Raw genomic sequence first — 21,405 nt, 5'->3', positions numbered from 1 at the left:
ATATCTCTTTTCCTCAGGAACATCATAATTTTTATGCCAATGACACAACTTTGGGCTACTTGGTCCTTTCCGTGAAGTATGAACAAGTCGAAAAGCAAGACAACCTCCGCTTGCTTCTGAGGTAAAACAGCCCTTTGGTTCAAACCTTGTGAAATGATTGCACTTTTCAGGTGCTTCTCTGTCTCTCAATGGCTGTCTTAACTAAGCTTATTTGCAACTTTTCACACACAAAAAAAAGTCACCAGAATTTTAGAACTGTTTGCAAATCAAAATTACATTTAAAAATAAATAGGAGGTGCTGCCAATAATCCCTTGACTATTAATTTGGCAAGTGCTTGTCTTCCTCACCCCACCCAGCATTGCCTCCAGCACACTTTTAAAAAAAGAAATTCCCTCATGTTTGCTTTGGGAAAAGTCCACAACTGTTGATGTTTGAGAAGGATAACAAGCCTTATTTGGGGCACCCAATGTAATATATATATATTTTAAAAAATACTTAAATTATTGCTTAATATACCACTTGATTACCGAGCTTTATTTGCAGCATATATAACAATTATAAAAAGAAGTCCGTGGATAAAATAAATTAAAATTTATCCACTCAGTGGGCAAAATAAAATTAAAATTGCCTGCTGCGTTGCCAAAGGGTATAGACCCCTTCTGGGTGTAAAGCTACCCCACTGTTAGACAGCTGATTTTGGGTGTCATGAAAGTGTGGGGAATTATAAGCCATTTAATTTACTGTATTTTTATTGTAAGGGAAGTAGAGAAGGGCTGGTGCGATTTTTCTGTCACAGATGCCAAAATAACTTTGCTGGCTTTAGGTACTGTGAACTTTGGGGTACAGTGGTACCTCGGGTTAAGTACTTAATTCATTCTGGAGGTCTGTTCTTAACCTGAAACTGTTCTTAACCTGAAGCACCACTTTAGCTAATGGGGCCTCCTGCTGCCGCTGCGCTGCCACTGCATGATTTCTGTTCTGATCCTGAAGCAAAGTTCTTAACCCAAGGTACTATTTCTGGGTTAGCAAAGTCTGTAACCTGAAGTCTATGTAACCTGAAGCGTACGTAACCCGAGGTACCACTGTACTAGGGAAGCTGGAGTTGTTGCTGCTTGGTTTCCTTAGCATTTATTTTGTTTGTTTGTTTGTTGCAGGTCTCGAACCAGTACCAAGCACGACTTGATTCCTATTTCTTGCCTGAATGAGTTTCCCAATGCTGTTCAAATGGCAAAGGTACATTGTTCCAGGTCTAGCACCTTTACTGTTAGTTGCTGGGTTATTTTTGCCTTGTAACCCTCCGATGAACCAAATCTGATTCCTTTCAGTTACTTGTCCAAAGAAAAGGTTCCATTTTGCTAAGTCACCCATTCCAGGCAGCATAAGTTAAACAGTCTCAAATTTATGTCCTAAATTTAAATTTATATCCCACTTAATCAATTTTGAATCCTTGAGTACTAGCCTATAAAATCAACTAGAAAATAAATAAGTTGGGGTGTGTGTGTGTGTGTGTGTGTGTGTGTGTGTGTGTGTGTGTGTGACAAATCCCTTGCAAATACAGGACTGTTGAAAGGTTAAATTTGCAAATGTGAATTTTCATATTAAGTAACTGATGCTCATCCGATTGGCTTCAGTGAAAGTGGTACCTCAAGTCCCTGCACTAGAATTGTGTTAACATCTTTTGCTTGTCCTCCTGCAGCTGCTGTGTGAGGATGTGAATGTTGACCGCTTCTTTCCAGTGCTCTATCCCAAGGTAGGCTCGCTGTAGCCCCATATGCAAACTCTCTCTTTCTCTGCCTGTTTTTACTTCTAACTCTGGCTGTTTCTCCACCTCCTAGGCTTCCCAACTCATTGTTGCATTTGATGAACATGTCATCAGCAATAACTTCAAGTTCGGAGTCATCTACCAAAAACCTGGGCAGGTAAACCTCTTTTCTTATGCACACTCAATGCCCTTTTCTATCATAGGCTATTTGGGGAGTCTGGGCAAGAGCTTCCTTATGTCCTCTTGTTCCCCTCCATCATGTCCAGTGATCCTCCATTCTTCCTTTCCGGTACACCATCACTCCTTTTTGGCTAATCATCTCCCCCTCCTTTGTCCTCCCCCCCACAATCCTCCCTCTGGCTTCAGCAGCTGGGAAGGGGAGCACTTGGAAGTGACATGCAAGCAACTAGAGAGGAGAAACCAAGCTGTAGACATCACCTGAGAAATGTCTCTTAAAGTCCCTGCTGAAAGGACCCCTTTAGGGCAGGTGTCAGCAACCGTTTCCACTTCTCTCAGACCATGTGTTGGGCCGGACTATATTTTGAAAAGAAAAATGAAGAATTCCTATGTCCCACAAATAACCCAGTCGACTCATGTAAAAACACACTGACCATCCACAGGCCAGATTGAGAAGGTGATTGGGCCGCATCCAGCCTTGGGCCTTAGGTGGCCTAACCCTGCTTTAGGGGATTGGCTATGGCCTATGGGCCACCACTGACTAATATCTGTTCAGAACCTATTCAGCTTATCTTCTGCTAGTGTCAAAGACACACACAGTCTCCACACCTTCCGCTCTGGCAAACAGGGATTGTGGCTTTTTTAGGAAGGTGAAAGGAAAGGAGAGAGTGTGTTTGTTTGTTTGTTTGTTTGTTTGTTTGTTTGTTTGTTTGTGTGCTTGTGCATATGCACACACATGTGCAAAAGAGACCTTTATTGTACTGGTTATTGGACTCCAAGATAGGTCAAGAACTCGAATGGGAAATGGTGGCCTTCAGTTTTCTGTTTCCTTTTATATAGACCACAGAGGAAGAAGTCTTCAGTAATACTGAAGAGAGTCTGGGCTTCTTAGAGTTTTTGGATATCCTTGGAGACAGGATCCAGTTGCAGGATTTCCGTGGGTGAGTACTTCAGCTGTAAAAACCTAATGGTTTGGAAGCTGTCTCTCTTGGCCCATTTTTCCTTCAAAGACTCTTTCATCGCCTTAATAGCAGCAGATAGCAGTGGCCCTGTCTGGTCTCGTCCTGGGAAGTGGCAGTACCACCACCAGGAAATTCTAGGCCTCCTACCCTCTTTCACACACCACTGCACACACCAATTACCACAATTCATTCTGTGAATTGTATTTCTGCCTTTGATAAAGCTGCTACCGTTGTTCATGGTATCTCTTCTTCTGCCTGTTCCCCTCTCTCCTTCTCCTTCTTGCCTTATGCTGATCAGCTTCCGAGGTGGCTTGGATGTTACTAGAGGTCAAACAGGATCCGAGTCTATCTACACACATTTCCGGGGCAAAGAGATCATGTTCCATGTCTCTACGATGTTGCCCTTTACAGAGGGAGATGCCCAACAGGTACTGTGGGGACCTATGGAGGACACAATATTGAATAAGCCTCTAGAGTGATGGCAACGGACAGGTAGCTACTTTAGGGTTGATGTGACAAAGGGAAGGTTGTTGGAGCAAGTTGTGATTGGAAAGAAGAGGCCATAATCTGGTCTGGGGATTGCTTGGTGTGGCAATCACACAGGGCCCCCGGACGTTTGACGGTCTATTGACCCTGTGCCACCACTGTAATTGCGTTCTTCACTGCCACCAACCCGTTTCTCACGGGTACACACGGAGTCCAGTCAGTTGGTAACATTAACAAATAATCAAGTTTATTTTATAGGCACGAACAAGCTTATGGTTTCAGTTAATTTTTCTTGGCAGTTTCTTAATCTTAGTTCCTTAACTGTCTTATTCGTTCCTAACAACTTCAAACTGATTATCCCAACTATCTATCTATCTGACTCCACCTAACAATTGCTCTCACTCTCTCACCACACAACTCAACCAACCCACAGACTATTCTCCCTCCTCCTTCTTCAACTCCCAACTCTCAACTGACTTTCACACAACTCCAACTCTCACTCTAACTCCTCCTATCAGTTTCCACTGGCCAATCACATCACACCCATTTTTAACCCTTTCCTTATGACCCACCTAGGAGGCAAGCGCCACACTTGGGTTGACAGTTTAAATGGATTGGAGTTTAAGATTGGGGTGGGTGCTGTGGACTTGAGTGGCCAAGCTGGGCAGCTTGCATTTGGGAAGCCCAACTCCCCTCTTAACATGTTCCCTTGTGTGTTCCCTTCCAGCTTCAGCGGAAGCGCCACATTGGGAACGATATTGTGGCCATTGTCTTCCAGGACGAAAATACTCCCTTTGTCCCCGACATGATTGCGTCAAACTTCCTGCATTCCTATGTGGTCGTGCAGCTCCACCACAGCGCCCTGGGGGAGACTCTCTACAAGGTAAGTCCACTCAGTCAATACTCTGCTACTTTCACGATGAGTGCAAGAGAGTTCTGCTGCAAGGGTAGCAAACCTCTAGGCTCCTCTGGCTGGCCCATGGGAATCTCCCCAAGCCACACCCCCTTCCCAGCCACACCTCTCACTGGCCGTTCTTTGCACCTTCCTTGAGTGCTAATGCTTCTTGCTTGCCTCATTGGTGGATAGAGGTAAAGGTAAAGGGACCCCTGACCATTAGGTCCAGTCGTGACCGCTTTATTGGCCGAGGGAGCCGGCGTACAGTTTCTGGGTCATGTGGCAAGCATGACTAAGCCGCTTCTGGCGAACAAGAGCAGCACACGGAAACGCCGTTTACCTTCCCGCCGGAGTGGTATCTATTTATCTACTTGCACTTCGACGTGCTTTCGAACTGCTAGGTTGGCAGGAGCTGGGACCGAGCAACAGGAGCTCACCCCGTTGCGGGGATTCGAACCGCTGACCTTCTGATCGGCAAGTCCTAGGCTCTGTGGTTTAACCCACAGCGCCACCCACTGCCCCCTAGGTGGATAGAGAGGGGTGTCTAAATGTGCCTAGAAACTAGCCTACTGTACACAGGTAAATAATAACAGTTGTTGCTGTGCCTGCTTTAGCCACTAGCCCTGCTACCTGACCGCCCCAACATGTGGCCCATGGAAGGTTGTGCAGAAAAGAATATATCTCTTGGCCTGAAAAGGGTTTCCCATCCCTCCTGTATTGCACTACAGCACTTTAAATCTTAGCCCACTTCTTTTTTTCTTTTAACTTTGCATTGGTTCTCTAATCCTTGGCTACAGTGGGGCGAAATTGTGGAGCACTAGCCAGTCTCTTGTCAGTAACTCTTTTATTTACTTACTTATTTTAGTGGAATTTACTCACTGGTTAATCAAAAACCTCAAAGTGGTTTACTTTTCTTCCAGCCGGAAGAGAACAGGAGTCAAGGTGAAATTTCACCTGATCACGTCTTAAGTCTTAAAACATGCAGAGCTGAGGCTCCAGTCCTTTGCTCCTCTATTGTTCTGTGTACTTTTTCTGATAAGGAGTTGTGTCACTCTCAGACGCTTTGAAGTGTGTGCATTTCCCTCTCTTATCCATGTGTAAGTACACATGAACCTTGGTGTACACAAGTGACACTCCTGGTAGCAATGACTCCTACTGGTGATCAAGTGTCCAAGCAGCACAATGACTTGGGAAAGTCAACTAAAGCAACCCAGATAATGACAAGCATTTTAGCTTAACTTCAGTGCTATATTGGCAACCTGGACAAATACTCGAATAAATAACAGGAGGGGGTGTTAAGGTGATGTCACAGACTGGCTTGACGGCAGAGGCACTGGCTGGTTAAACCCCAAGGGAAGAAGGTTGAGAGCCAGGAGATTGATGATGGGGTGGCGATGAGCGGTCAGAGAGATCAGAAGAAGCAGACTAGGAGGAGGTGTTGGAAGCTGAAGAGGTAACAGGGTTTAGTGAGCAGGAAGAGGCTGGGGCAGAGAGCAGTCCAGAAGCAGAGGCAGGAGAGGAGGGGGCCCAAGAAGCAGAGATGAGGCAGGCTGCTGAAGAAGTACTTTGCAAGAGAAACAGGGCACATATGCAGTTCTTGCTTCCGGTCACCTACTCTTAATTTGCCACTTTAAAGCAGACTGAGGTCACATCCATGCCATACCCTTAAATCACTTGGCTTCCTCCAAATAACCCTGGAGCAAATATTTTATATCGTAGACGTATTCCTAAACCAAATATACTGGGATTAAGTTATGGAAGGAATAAAATAAAAAAAATAACCCAGGTTATGACCTTCTAAGAAACGCACTAGTAATATTATTCAGTTAGCTTAAGGACAGAGTTGAAGAAGAAGATTTGGAAATGGTTGGGGTTTGTTTTTTGTTTTTTTGCTAATTGCAGCAAGAATGATACTATGCCCAAACTAGAAAAGTGCTTGCTGTCCCTCTATAGATCACTGGCTAACTAAAATCCAGGACATGGCATGAATGGTTAAGCTAACAAATCTGATTTGTTAGAGAAGGAAGACACCATGAAAATATGTTTGTAAATAAATTGAGTTTATTTATCCAATATTATGATAAAGAAGGTGCAGGAGCCAGCCAATCCGTATCTATTGTTGAGGGGAAATTAAACAAATAAGAACACAGCAGGAAAATATAGCAATTAGTTTTTATGTGATATTTATTTGTAAAATAATGCAAGTGTTTAATGTATTGGAAATATAGGAAAGGTAGTAAGTATAACAGACTGTTGGTAAAGGAAATAGCTTTTATGTATTTTGATAGTCGAAAAAGGAAGAATACTATGAATGCAATGATTATATGCACCTGGAATATAATGTACAAATGTGCATTTATTTGCATTTTTGCAATGTTATAAAAGAGTGTGTGTGTGTGGCTGTATATGAGATGTTTCTAACATCCCATATCTTTTGTGCTCTCCGCTGATTAGCAGTTTCATCAGACAGCAGTTTAAAACTAACAATGTTTTAATATTATCCTAAGGCTGTAGACGAGCACAGACCCTGCGCAGTGGTCATTCTGTCTGTACTCTAAAACCACTCTGTCCCTTCTGATGGTTGCAGGTTTCTGTTACAGCCCGTGATGACGTCCCTTTCTTTGGGCCTTCTCTGCCAAATCCAGCAATATTCAAAAAGGTTTGTGTGTAGCCAGAAAAACAAATAAAGGCTTACAGGGCAGTGGAATTCTGCTAATGTTTCCTACATTACGATCTATTTATATGAACCATTTTCTGTGCAACTACCTAGGGCTGGAAAAGCCCCAAACTTGTGACAGCCTGGCTCTAAAATATTGTAGCACCTCTGAACCTGGGAGCCATTTTTCCAGCTCAACTTGTGTTCTTAGATGTGGCTCTAGCATTCCCAATATTGCCACTGTTATCATTTAATATGTTCAGAAGCACCTAAAATAGATGCTGCCAGTTTCAGCGTAAGCACCTTCTAGTATCAGTATTCATCAGCTAAGAGGATTAATATGCATTTTCAGAAAAATTGTAGTACAGCATCGTCTACTTTGTCTTTATAAATAGGAAATGAGGCATTGCCTCTTTAAATGAATCCATATGTAATAGATTTCCCTGCCTGTCAAAAGCTAAAGCGCCATAAGGAAAGATAGCTTTCATTTCCTATATGTCTACATACTGTAAAGGATATTCTTTTCCTTGGGGACTGGGAGGGCATTTAGGAAATCATGAGTTTTTAGTCCCACATGTCCCACGTGGTTAATTTGAATGTATTCTTCATCTCTACAGTGCCTCTATTGAGGTGAATAGAGGAATATTCTTGTATCTGTGTTTGTTCCTGTGCTTTGGTATCAACATGCAATCTAAGTATTAGCTTGCAAAGAAGTATCCTAGAACCTTCATCACTGTCCTTTGTGGCACCAAAACAGTTCTGGATATATCTATAAGAAAGGGTCTTGTAAGGCTTAAATACTGTGAGTGAGCATTCTCCTCCTTCTGACAGGGCACAGAGTTCCGTGAATTTCTTCTGGCAAAGCTTATAAATGCGGAGCACAGCTGCTACCATGCTGAGAAATTTGCTAAGCTAGAGGTGAGTCGGTTTACTTTTATTTGCATTCATGTATCTTAAAGAGCAAAGATTAATATGAGTACCAGGAAGTAACATATTGGTGATCAATGACAGGATGTGAAATGAAATGCAGGTTCAACAATTAATTGTTGTTGATTAGTCGTTTAGTCGTGTGCGACTCTTCATGACCCCATGGACCAGAGCACGCCAGGCACTCCTGTCTTCCACTGCCTCCCGCAGTTTGGTCAAACTCAGCTGGTAGCTTCGACAACACTGTCCAACCATCTCGTCCTCTGTCGTCCCCTTCTCCTTGTGCCCTCCATCTTTCCCAACATCAGGGTCTTTTCCAGGGAGTCTTCTCTTCTCATGAGGTGGCCAAAGTATTGGAGCCTCAGCTTCAGGATCTGTCCTTCCAGTGAGCACTCAGAGCTGATTTCCTTAAGAATGGATAGGTTTGATCTTCTTGCAGTCCATGGGACTCTCAAGAGTCTCCTCCAGCACCATAATTCAAAAGCATCCATTCTTCGGTCATCAGCCTTCTTTATGGTCCAGCTCTCACTTTCATACATCACTACTGGGAAAACCATACCTTTAACTATACGGACCTTTGTTGGCAAGGTGATGTCTAAATCCAACCTAGGACTTTCTACACTGCAGCTGTTGCATGGGGAGGGGAAGGGTAATTCCTCCTGGTGACTTTAAACTCAAAATTACACTTTTAATAGGAACTGAAACTCCTACAATAGAATGAAAAGCACACTATGTAAGTGTGACAATCCCATTCTAGCCACCCTGGGTCACCTTGGGGGAGACCTGGCCACAACAGAGTGTACTCCTCTCTTGTACCCTCCCATTCCCTATTTAAGGTACTCAGTGCCACCAGATAAGAGATTAACTATTTACCAGGCTGCCTTTATCAAACAGCCTTCAAAAGTTCCCTGGGGTCTCTGAACCCCCCTTAGGTAGCTGATGTTAAATATTCCCTTAGGAGCAAAATCAAATTAAAGTGGTGCCTCGCAAGACGAAAAGAATCTGTTCTGTGATTCCCTTCGTCTAGCGGTTTTTTCGTCTTGCAAAGCAAGCCCATTGACGGATTAGCGGATTAGCGCTATTAGCAGCTTTTAGCGGCTTTTAGCGGCTTATCGGCTTATCGGATCAGCTGATAAGCGGCTTAGTGGCTTAGAAAAAGGGGGGAAGGGGGGAAACCGCAGGAACTCGCAAGACATTTTCGTCTTGCGAAGCAAGCCCATAGGAGATTCGTTTTGCGAAGCACCTCCAAAACTGAAAACTCTTTCGTCTAGCGAGTTTTCCGTCTTGTGAGGCATTCGTCTTGCAGGGCACCACTGTAAAATTGGTTAATCACATCCACTTAGAATCATAGAATTTTAGAGCTGGAAGGGACCCTGAGGGTCATCTAGTCCAACGACTTGCAATGCAGGAATCTCTTTTTGCCCAACGTGGGGCTTGAACCCACAGCCCTGAGATTGAGTCTCATGCTTTAACGTGAGTCCATAGAGCTATTGAAGCTCTATGATCCAGCTGATTATGTAACTTACCCACACACAGAGCTGCTTTATTTTCTGTCACTCAGCCTGATCTTTCTTCCTTTCTGATTAAGCGTGCACCCTTCCCTGTTTCTATCCTATTTGTTTTTTGAAACGTGTTCTCTTTCTCTGCTTCTGGAGCAGGATCGTACCCGCAGTGCCCTCCTGGAGAGCCTTTATGAGGAGTTGCAGATTCGTAGCCGCAGTATGATGGGCTTGGCCTCTGGCGACGACGACAAAATGGAGAATGGGGGTGGCGGCTTCTTTGAGAATTTCAAGGTGAGAGAGGGAATAGGTGATGCTTAGTATCTCTCTTCCGGTGTAATTTTGCATTTTCCCATTTCATGCTGCTCTGGTGAATATTGTAATAATACTTTGCATTTTGTCCATTGGAGGTATTTCACATACATTATCTTAGTCATCCCCACAACTGCTCTGAGAGGTAGGTTTTTTGCATTATCTCTGTATTTTAGATCTTGCCAGCGGGGTGCAGGTGGCTTAGAGATGGTAGCTTACCAAAAGAAGGAATTTCCTAGCTCTTAGATTAGTCTCTTAGCCACCATCCTACGCAGCTGTCAATATTTGCTTTTCAGAGAACAGATGCCAGCAGGCTACCTGCAGAGGAGGGGAAATCAGCCACAGGTTTGGGGCAGGGCAGATTGGGACTGCAGTTGGTGCCTTGTAAACTGCTCAACAGTATACCTCACTAAGATGGCTGAGGTGGTCTGTAATGTGGTGTTGGGTAACCTCAGTACATTGCTTCTGGGATAATTCGGCATCCATACTAAGGACAAGGCCTTGATTTAGGCTTTACCTCGCGGTATGATGGGTGGTGGTACTCTAGATGTTGTGGGGGCAGGGTTGAATTAACCCCATTGTAATGGTCAGACCAAGGGACGCAGGTGGCGCTGTGGGTTAAACCACAGAGCCTAGGACTTGCCGATCAGAAGGTCGGCGGTTCGAATCCCCGTGACGGGGTGAGCTCCTGTTTCACAGTCCCTGCTCCTGCCAACCTAGCAGTTCAAAAGCACGTCAAAGTGCAAGTAGATAAATAGGTGCCACTCCGGCGGGAAGGTAAACGGCGTTTCTGTGCGCTGCTCTGGTTCGCCAGAAGTGGCTTAATCATGCTGGCCACATGACCCGGAAGCTGTACACCGGCTCCCTCGGCCAATAAAGCGAGATGAGCGCCGCAACCCCAGAGTCGGCCACGACTGGACCTAATGGTCAGGGGTCCCTTTACCTTTAATGGTCACACCATTATCTGGCAAAGTTGGGTCTTGTAGTGTCATTCCCTCTCTGCCATTAGGATGGTCTACCCCCAGAGACATAGGGAATCCAAGGGGTTCTGGAATGCTTGGGGGGAATTTTCAGAAGCCGAGGTTGGCGGTCCTGTTGAGCTTCAGTGTTGCTGTGGAATAGTGAGATGCATTGAGCAGGGGACGCAATTACTCCTGAGTTCATTTTTCAAAATTGTGGAGCCTGGAGAGCTCACTGGGTGTCTATGGCTCTCCAAGCCATGAAACAGGATAAATGAAGTCTAGAGTACAATGGCATACAATCCAATGCAAAGTCGGTCAGAGGTGTGCTAGAGCACATAGTTGTGCCTACTGCAAAGAAGACTTAATTTGCTTACCCCATCACACCTTTGAGTAGCTAGCCAGCAGAGATGTGCTAAGCCAGCAGAGATGTGCCAACCCCTGTCACTGGGAATAGAGTTCCAGCTGTGACATATTTGCCAGCGGCTTTGAGAATAAAATCACCAGCTGTTGAGCTGAATGCTACCATTGTTACAGAGCTGGGTGAGGTGTCCAACACAACATCTTGCCCAATCTTGTGGGATCAGCTGATGAGGTTTGAGGACGTGGGCAAGGTGTTTGCAGTGGTTTGTCCCACATGTGTGCTCAACATCTGGCCATCTGGAGGAGGCAGTGATGCAGCAACTCCTGAAGAAGCCCTGCTTGAACCCCGAGGAACTTTGATGACAATGGACCAGTCACTAATATTGGACTACCACCCGATCACTTTTTGGGATAAGGTGCTTGAGAGGGTCATCCAGCTGCAGACACCATTGGAAGGAACTGGTTATCTTGACCCATTTCAGTCTGAGTTTAGGTCCAGTTTGAGGACAGAATGGCCTTAAGCATCCTGATGGATGCGCTTCTTCAGGAGAGGGACAGGGAGAGTGCAACTTTGCTGCTTTTGCTTGATCTCTCAGCAGCTTTTGATGCCATTGACCACAGTATCCTCTTGTACCTTTTCTGCGAGTTGGTGGTTCTGCTCATATCTACAGTGCCAGGTCCAAAGAATAGTGTTGGAGCAGGCATAGGCAAACTTGGCCCTCCAGATGTTTTGGGACTACAACTCCCATCATCCCTAGCTAACAGCACCAGTGGTCAGGGATGATGGGAGTTGTAGTCCCAAAACATCTGGAGGGCCGAGTTTGCCTATGCCTGTGTTGGAGGATTAAATGTCTGCCCCCTGGTGGTTGTGCTTTGGGGTGCCATAGGCTAGGGACAACGTGTGTGTGGTTTTTATGAGAGAGCTCTTCAGGAGGTTGTGGGTTAGGTTAGCAGAAACAAGTTCTGTCCACTAGGAAACAATACCTTGTTTGCCCGAGTCCTGTAGGAAGCCGGGCGTTTCTGAGCTCATGCCTGTTCCTTCCACTTCCTTCCACCCAGCCCACCAGCATCCTATAGTGCTCTTCATGATGTCCTTTTGTGTGTCTGTGAACGTGTCTGTCTCCCTGTTGCCCTTCTCTCCAGCGGGTGATCCGGGGCCGTAGCCAGAGCCTGGATACCATGGGCATAGCCATGAGGAAGCAGCACCAACAGCAGCAGCAGCAGCCATCAACTCCACCCAATCGTCCAGCTACTGCTGGCCTTGCCCTCAACCAGAGTGTCGCCGAAGGCACCAAGGCTATTGCTGCGGTAAGGTATTGGGGAGGTGGCGTCATGGAGTGGAGACCAGCATGTACTCAGTCCTTTGCCACTATCCCCTACTACTGTGAACCCGCTGCTCTTCAACATTATCTGTCTCCAGCTATTAATGTCTCCTTGTCTTGGTCGTGTTTTGTGGCTATTTTCTGTTGGGCTTCCCGCCACCCCATCTCTCTATGTTCATTTCCCTATCCTGTTCCTCTGAGACCCAATTCTATTCATTTGCCGATTCTGACTCTGAAAACAATTTGAGGAACAGGGAAAGCATTTAGGGAGAATCTGAATAAATTGTGCTATTGGTTTTTTTTAATTGCTGAGCACTGCCTTGATGTTTTATGTGAGTGGGCGGAATATGAAAACTTTTACAGAGGAATAAAAGATGCTGATGATACCCTCAGAAATTTCACGTAGACATTTCACGTTTGGTCTTGGGGACAAGATGAATCCCTTTGGGACCCTTTAGCATCGATGCTGAGCAGTAGTTCTCCTGCAGCAGTTGTGGCATCAGTCCCCAAGGCAATAATGGGACTCCCAAAACCCTATGCCACAGATTCCTAACACAGAACAGGTTATCCATAAGGGGTACAATGTTGAGTGATTCCAAAAGCTACTGAGAGGCCCAGGAGAATTAGTGAAGTTGCATTCCTGGCATTCCTCTCTCGGCACTGGTTATCCTTTGGAGTGACAAGGGTGGTTTATGTGCCAAAAACAGGCCTGAAACTAGACTGAATTTTAATTTTGAGGGAACTAAAAAAGATTCCATAAGAGCCCGCTTATAGAACCTCTCCCACCACCCTGTTGATGGCTGGAGAGGTTTAGGACAGTGTGTTTGTTGGGTACAGCATACAGTAGTGCCTCGCAAGACGAAAATAATCCGTTCCGCGAGTCTCTTCGTCTAGCGGTTTTTTCATCTTGCGAAGCAACCCTATTAGCGGATTAGCGCTATTAAAGGCTTAGCGGCTATTAAAGGCTTAGCGGCTATTAAAGGCTTAGCGGCTTTTAAAGGATTAGCGGATTAGCGGCTAAAAGGCTATTAGCGACTTAGCGGCTTAGTAAAAGGGGGGGGAGCAAAAAAAAATCGGAACACTTGCAAGACGTTTTCGTCTTGCAAAGCAAGCCCATAGGGAAAATCGTCTTGCGAAGCAGCTCAAAAACGGAAAACCCTTTCGCCTAGCGGGTTTTCCGTCTTGCGAGGCATTCGTCTTGCGGGGCACCACTGTACTGCTGACCTTACTTAGGATTGTTCTACCCAAGTATGCTCACCTCCTGACTATGGACCACTTGGTGGGAATCTGCAGCAAGTTAGTTTTGCCTGCCAAGACTTGACTGATCAGTGATGGACAGCATGGCAGGGTGAGATGAAGCAGTGTCTGGAATGAAAGAACTAAAAGTGTTGCATTAGTGGCTCTTCCTTTGCTTGGCATTAATGTTACCAGTGCATTGGTGCTTTTCTAGTTCAGGACATCCTCTGATTGTCCAAGTGAGCATTCAGTCTTTTGCACAGGCACTGAAGGCACATGATGAGAAGGCCATTTTCGAGAGTCTGGAGTTGCAGTTATAGTGTGGAAAGCATGCTTATGTGAATTTTCATTCTCAAGAGAGTGCTCAAGGTGAGACCAGCACAGCCACCAGAGATGCTGTAGACTGAACCTGGGACCTTCTGCATTCAAAGCATATGTTCTGCTATCCCTGAGCCATACATGCCCAACTCCCCTGGTGATAAGAAGCATGGCACAGAGTGAATTCCTTCTGCGCTGAGGTTCCTCTGGCATGACTGGAAGAAGTTGGCAAAGTCGATATCTAAGTAGATGTGGCTTACATCTTAAGCCCGCACGGTTCCAAAATTCTCAGTCGGATGTGAGTGCATTGTATGGTTTGGAGCAAGCAATTTAGTGTTTAATCCAGCGGTGGGATCCCATCAATCCCAGCCAGTGTAGCGCAATGGTGTGGAATGGTGGGACTTGTAGACTAGAGCATCTGGAAAGCCACAGGTTCCCCAGCCCAGGTTTAATCGGCTCATTCGACAGCACTCTAAATATGGCACTTCAGAAAGCTGTATTTGTGATGAAGCTTTTCATTTCTTCTTTTCCCTGATCACTGCCGGAGATTTAGCAGGTTTTCCAAGCACTGGATGGAACTCAAGTGTCACACTGTGATGAATGCACAAACCTTCCCCCCCATGTGCTGTTATGGGGGCTCTCACAACCCCTCAAGCCAGTTTTGGGGGCATTCAGGAAGGGATGGAAGCCCCATTGCGCAAGCAGAAGTCCTTGTGCAAGGCTCCTTTAGGTGAATCCATCCTTCCATGTCCGGAGAAGCCAGGAAAGGCATTGTCTCCTTTGGGTAATTCTGCAGGGAAAAAGTGATACCCACCATCTGCTGGAAGTAGGAAAAATGCCAAACAAATGTAAGGAAAGGGGGCGCTCTCTACTCCCCCCCTCCCCAGCTTTACTTTTTCTCCCTTCCTTTTTGGGCTAAGCTAGATATTGGAGTAAACATACAGCTAGTGCTGGAAACTGCCTTTAGACGTTTAATCCCTGCTCCAGCCCCTGGCCACACACTTTGGCATCCCTGGTAGAAGCTGCATCCCACATTGCCCTGCCCCTGCTCCAGATCTTCAGCTGCTAATTATGTAGGGAGGAAAACTCTTCTGGGACAGAGGGAGAAGATGTGATGGGTTCCATTTTGGGTAGCAGGTGCACATTTACTGTAATGTCTAGCTTAGCCCTCTGGAGCTGTACATGGCTTTACCTTGTGCTTTCCTGAGTCTTTATTTCCCCCTGTTGCTCTTTCAAACATGCATTTCTGTCTACCGATCTTTCCATTTCTCCCTCTCTCTCGCTCTCTCATATGTGTGTCGCTCTTTCTCTCTCTTGGCTGTTTGTCCAACTTTGACAGCTCCCACATCATGCCTGGGCACCTTGTGACTCTCTGGACAGGCTGCAACTGTTAGCATGGGGTAGCAATGCAAGGACAGGCTCTGGAGACCAGTCTTCCATCTTCCATCTTCCCTCTAGCTCTTACCTTTTCTGCATCCTCCTCTTCCTCTGTCTCTCTTTTTTTCCTACTGTCCTTTCCTCCCCTCTAGTCCTTTGCCCTACCTGGGAGAAGCCCGTCACGCAACCGAGGTAGCCGCTTCAATGGGCGACGCAGTAGTGCAATTGGCATTGAGAACATCCAGGAGGAGAAAAGGTACGGACTGGGCTATAGGGACTTGGAGGACTAGAGGGAGAGGGATGGCTAGGGATGGTGGAGAAATTCGGTTTGCATCTATAGGCTAGCTTACCTAATCAGCACTTTCCTTAACAATAGGCAGACCAAACCACAGCTTCCCTCTGGACTTTGCAATGAAGTTCTCCAGTCCAAGTAGTGTGCACAAAAATACACAGCCTGAGGGGCTAAAGTGTGCGTATAAATGCATGAGTGAAAAGAACATGCAAAAATGCTTTATATTAGGGGAAAATGCTTTGCAAAAAATGTGTATATTAGGGGAATTTTGCTGTAAAATTCTGGTGCATTTTCATAATTCCATTAAAATTTCATAAAATTCTGGTGCATTTTCATAAAATTCCATTGAAATTCCATTTACATACAAACTGGTTTTTCAACAACAACAACAAATAATCACAAACTGATGTGGAATTGTGGGGAACCGAAATTATGATGGGTGTGTGTGTGATGAAATTGAAGCCTAAATGGAGACACTGGATAAGACTCAAGGGAAGAGTGGCAGAGAGGAGGGACCACGTGCCTTGAGCCATAGGCACATATCAAAGACGAAGGATTGTTTGGAAGAGAGGTGAAGGTGGTATTATTGAGGCATCCTTCCCAGTGCTGTCTGAACCCATTTTGTTTACCTCATTGTTTCATTGGATTTGGTGAAAACCACCAAAAGGACGATAGTCATGCTCCAGTACAGGCAGAAGTTCAGGTACAAATCTCATTAAAGTCCAATGGAAGAGGTAGTGACAGTTGTTTAACCTTAGCCGCCGTCAGTTCATGCACTCAGAACAAAGAGTATTTTATGTGTGTATTGCTCTGTCTCTCTATAAAAAATAAAAATCCCACAACTTCAGTTTTGCCAAAGGGCCATTGATTGGGAGGAAGGACAGAACCCAACCTTGCCCTGCCCCTTACAAATTGTCTGCTGCTGAGTCCCATCCCCACAAGTCTCACCCTCCTTGGTGGTACACTTAGGCCATCATGGAAGCTAGAGCAACAATTGAAACCACTTATTAGCATAATTTGTGATTCAGCTGCTGACAATGACTGAAGTCTACTTAACAGTGCAATCTCCATATCTACTCAGAAGTGAGTCCCATTCACTTGTGGGTTAGGGTTATTTACTCCCCAGCTAAGTGTGTGTCCCTCCTCCCTGATTTAGCTATACCTTCTGTGCCACCCCCTTTGTGCCGCCCCCTTTATCCTGCTGCTCCAGTAAAATTTGACAGGATCATTAAAGCTAAAAGAAGCAAATGCTGCCAGGAGATGCCCCCATGTGTCTTGGGTGGGCAAGGTCTCCTCCGTTTGCTGTCTGTCTGCTCCAAATCTGGTTCAAAGATAAGGAATCAGAAAAAAGGGGACCAGGAGCCGTGAAGTTGCCCAGTGATAGCAGCACCTAGACATTCTCCTGATGTTTCCCCATAATGGTGAGATTGTATTGCAATTCTATTTAAATTTCAGCAATTATTTCTAAATTTGCAACTTATACATGTGAATTACCATCTGTAGATTTGTTCTCATTTTTTTTGCAGCGTATAACTAGCCACCCTACTCTTAAGTCATATGCAGAATGACCTGGCGATTCTTTATTCTGGAGGCTGCAAAGTACAGTTGGAGCTGCCATCCTCTCCCAAGACTCTTGGCCTTTAAAGCTCCTGTCCTCAAAATGAGCAGAGCTAAAATATTGAAAGTGAAATCTGATGTGTCCTGCATATTAGTCAAACCTGTGCTATATATGTAGATAGGAGAAGGGACCAACCTATTTTCTTGCAAATTTGAGTACACACAGCCTGTATCTCTGCTTAAATCTTTCTTTTCATGATTAGAGTGCATTTCAGTTGGAAAGAGAATTCTAAGTGAGCTAAACCTAAAAACTGTTGTTTCTGCCAATCAAGATTCTACATCATGCAGTATCATGGGTCTAAAATGTATATAAAATACATTTTAGTTTTGACCTGTTAAATTGGCCTGTTCACCATAATTGAGATTTGGGCTAAAAATGGGAAAGCCCCATGAACCAATGGAAACAATAGTGAATGAATTATGTACTGTTTATATATATATATATATATATATATATAGTTCAATGTGCTGTTTGCTACAGAGAAAGGCAGGAAGTCATGCAGGTCACTGGTTAGACTTTTGGGAAAGGGACAGTTTCCATTCTCATGACCTTTGGAGGAATTCATTCTGTCCCCATATGGGCTGAAGGAGAATTTAAGAGTCTTAAAGAAATGAAGCCACTGGATTTCACGCAAGGACATTTGGCTCCATGTTGTAAATGTTTTTGTTCCCTTTCCTCCAAAGCAAAGACATTGCTGAAAGGATACAGAAAGTTTTGGAGAGCCCAGGGCCCTTCTTTGACCTCAAGTCGGACGGCTCTTCCAGTCCCAGCTCCCCAGAATTCCCCAACAGGAAGAACAAGTGAGTTGAGAACAAATGAACGCTTGGGAAGCCTTGTGTAAAGTGGGGGGGGGGAGGGAACCTCCATCCTGCCATGTTGTATTAACAGGAAAGAGAGGGTGATTGAGCCAGTGTAGAGTAGTGGACTAAGCCTTTGGAAACCAGGGTTCAAATCCCCAGTTGGCTATGAGGCTCACTGGGTGACTTTGGGCCAACTGCTGTCTCTCAGCCCAAGCTTCATTTTTAAATGTGTGTATTGAGCTCTAATGAACTAGAGGACCTGAGCAAGTCTGGGCAGGCTTTTAAGACTTCTCACAAAGTGAGGCTTTTGTCACAGAGGCTTATGAACTGTAATGCTGGGCTGGTGGCCCTTGAGATTTATGAGAGTGATGATTTGGGGCTTGTGTGTTCCTCCAGCAGAACGCTCTCCGGTCAGACATCAGGGTATTGCGTGATGCAGCCCTTGTCCCGTTCCTCGTCCAACGTGAGCAGCTGTTGCAGCGGAGTGAGAGAAAATGAGACGTCAGAGGAGGAAGAGAACGAGGCGGTCAGTGTGGGGTCTTGGAAATCCCCTTTCCACTCAAGTAGTCCTCCTGTCCCAGCTGAGCAGCTGCAGCATCCTCTAAGGCCCATTCCCCATTTCTCTTGTGCAGGAGTTGATGTGTTCCCTTGAAGGTCCCCAAAAGCAGGAGTCCCTGACTCAGAGCGCGTGGTTAGACGATAGTGTCTGCACACCCAGCAGTACCAGCTCACCAGGTAAAAACCAAACGAGTTCTTGCAGGTTCTAGGACAAGACTTGTTTGGGTGAACTAATGTGTCACCTTTGCATTATCATTGCTGCTGCAAAGCCATCCCACATTGCACTGACAGCAAGTAGATGGGAACTTTCCCATGTTGATGTCCCTCATGGAGGAAGGATGATAGCACAAGAAGGACTCCTGTGCCTATTTGCATGAGAAGGACGTGGCTACAATTTTCCAAGTGAACCAAAGATTCACTATCCTTTTGAAAAAAACCCAGTTCTGACCAAGAAGCAGGAATCATTTGAGAATGACGGCTGTCTTTCCTTGCAGCTGGAAAGCAGTATCACACTTTCAGCTGCTGAAGAACTACCTGGTTTCTTTAGAATATGCTAAAGCAAATCAAATACCGTATTTTTCGCTCTATAACACGCACCCGACCATAACACGCACGTAGTTTTTAGAAGAGGAAAATCCGTAGGCATGCCACCCGTAGGCATTTCCTCCATAACACGCACAGACATTTCCCCTTACTTTCTAGGAGGGAAAAAAGTGAGTGCTATGGTGCAAAAAATACGGTACATCCTCTTTTCTTTCTCTTGATTCTACTACCTCCTGACACATCCTAGAGAGGTGGGCTCTGGCTAAAGGCATGAATAAAATGCAGCATCGACCAATGACCCAATGTGGTACATTCCTTTCTTACAGGGACCAGCCACATGCTTCTGGCAGTTTGAAGGCAATATGCCTCTCCTACTGGTGTTCTCCAACAACTGGTGTTTAGGGATACAATGGCTTTGCATCTGGAAGTTTCATTTAGCCCTCGTGACCAAGAACCATTAATGGACATGTTCTCCATTTCGAAACCACTTAAGGGCTGATGATGATACCTTTAAAATGTGCTACCACATTTGAACATATTTAAGTGTTGTTTGGTGGTTTATTGATTTTTTTAAAGCAGCATGGGGAGACCCCAATTTGGATCAGGACTCATAAAGGCACATTCTTTTCCCCTGAACATTATTCAGGGTGGGTTACATTATAATCATGCCATGAAAAACCAGGAAAACAGGTATAATGGTTTAGGCAATTATAAAAACAAGTAAAACAATTCTAAACAAAAGCAATGGATAATAGGTTGAATATTATGCTTGAAATTTATGTTCTAAGGCTAGGAGGGCTGAAAATGTAGAACAGTGTCTACTGAATATCTCTACAATGGTAAAACAGGGGCAACAATTTACCAGGGACAGGTATCGGAAAATGGCTGATGTCCCAAGTAAATTAGCAGTACTGTAGCATCCTGTATATAGTTGGCAGGAGCCTGAGTAAGAAAAAAGATGGGTCTGGTGCACCAGAAATAGCTTGATTTAACCTTTCTAAATAAAATGCTTAATTCCTTTCAGTAACTCAGCTGCTCCCTCCAAGCAGTGCTGCAGGCTCCATGGAGAAGGGGAAAGGCAGCAAAGTGGATGCTCATCGTTACAGTCCAGTATGTTCTTCTACTTTTCTTTTCCCCATGAGATTAAGGAGGCAGGGAGGTGATTTCATGGGTTCTTCGTATACTGGAAAGCAGGGGGGTAAAGGGAAGAATGCTAAAGAAACTGCCACTTCCTTGTTCCACAGGCCTCCATTTTGTGCTGTGTGTGATGTCATCGCTGGAGGGGTGTCTCAGTGCATGCTGGGTAATTCTCAGGTAATCCACACCCTAGGGAGCCTCGGTGCCCTAGGGTAAGGGGACAAGGGCATGTGGGCAAAAGGTGATGGAAAGGAAGAGGGCTCTCTTGGTAACCCTCCGCATTCCCTGGTGGGAAAACAGGAGGCTGACTTTGTGGCTCTCCCCAGACACACAGGCGGCTCCTGTGTCTTCTCTTCCCAAACCCCTCACACCAATCTGAACTTCTTTCCCAAGACAACTGCTCTGTGCCCCCATCACAAACACACCTCCGCTGCATCTAGCAGGGTCTGCAAGTTTCTTGGCGAATTCCCCAAGATTCTTGTTTCCCACAATGCCCTTTCCCCCCCAGCCCCATCCATCTCTCTGTGTTACTGCAGCTTTTTTTATTTTTTTGCGCTCAGTCATCTCTGCTCACTGGCTAGCTTTGTGCTTCTGTCAATCTGTTTCCTGCCTCTGTCATCGATGGGGAGGTGCATCCTTCATTAGTTTGTCTTCACGAAAGGGGGAGGGACTCCCAAGGACTCTGGAAGCTTTTCAAGGTAATCAGATGCCTTTTCCAGGGGGCGAGTTACTTTCCCCCCCGAACGGTACCTAATCGGACACAATTATATTCTGCCCAGGTTTGTTTCTGTGCAAACAGAACTCACTGGATGGTTACTTCTGCCCCACAGCTTTGGTCGCCACAGGAGGTACCATAAGAAGCAAAAAACTCAGAATTGCACTGGTCTGATTCATATACCAATTTGTAGCTTTGTTCAGATCCAGTAAAGGCAACCCAACTAACTTGGCTGAATTTGTCACACAGGGGACGTGTCGGAGCATGCTTGCAAATTGTCCCAGTGGGACTTGGAAATACGTTGCGTTGAAATGCTTTTCACCTAATCAGCCTGGCGGATCTGAATATTGCCCTCTCAGCTGCATCCATATTATATTATGAGATTGCTTTTCATGGCTTAAGGGAAATAAAAAAAATCCGTAAAGCTTCCCATGAGATTTTGCTCATCCCTGGTTGTGTGTCTCCATATATGAACCTGGATTCTTTATGG

At 45.3% G+C, this 21,405-nt stretch overlaps 1 protein-coding gene across 7 annotated transcripts in view; it reads left to right on the top strand.

Annotated features, from left to right (window-relative positions):
- The window catches only part of LOC308576660 (rap1 GTPase-activating protein 1-like), a 48,214-nt gene that overhangs the window by 25,852 nt on the left and 957 nt on the right, over positions 1-21,405 (top strand). For 2 of the 7 annotated variants that reach the window (XM_081176352.1, XM_081176349.1), the window contains exons 7-22: positions 18-121; positions 1,156-1,234; positions 1,698-1,751; positions 1,837-1,920; positions 2,781-2,881; positions 3,201-3,330; positions 4,116-4,271; positions 6,871-6,942; positions 7,771-7,857; positions 9,525-9,659; positions 12,143-12,307; positions 15,405-15,508; positions 17,846-17,962; positions 18,359-18,488; positions 18,595-18,697; positions 20,088-20,412. In XM_081176352.1, the coding sequence (XP_081032478.1) occupies positions 18-121; positions 1,156-1,234; positions 1,698-1,751; positions 1,837-1,920; positions 2,781-2,881; positions 3,201-3,330; positions 4,116-4,271; positions 6,871-6,942; positions 7,771-7,857; positions 9,525-9,659; positions 12,143-12,307; positions 15,405-15,508; positions 17,846-17,962; positions 18,359-18,488; positions 18,595-18,697; positions 20,088-20,412 (1,946 nt within the window). The remainder of the gene's footprint in view (positions 1-17; positions 122-1,155; positions 1,235-1,697; positions 1,752-1,836; positions 1,921-2,780; positions 2,882-3,200; positions 3,331-4,115; positions 4,272-6,870; positions 6,943-7,770; positions 7,858-9,524; positions 9,660-12,142; positions 12,308-15,404; positions 15,509-17,845; positions 17,963-18,358; positions 18,489-18,594; positions 18,698-20,087; positions 20,413-21,405) is intronic. The other 5 variants (XM_081176354.1, XM_081176353.1, XM_081176350.1 and 2 more) reach the window with 5 other exon arrangements.

This window comes from Podarcis bocagei (assembly GCF_964188305.1).
Source record: "Podarcis bocagei genome assembly, chromosome: 17".
Taxonomy (NCBI): Eukaryota; Metazoa; Chordata; class Lepidosauria; order Squamata; family Lacertidae; genus Podarcis; species Podarcis bocagei.
Note: the sequence above shows the minus strand (reverse complement) of the source record. Positions and strands in the feature narration are given on the sequence as shown.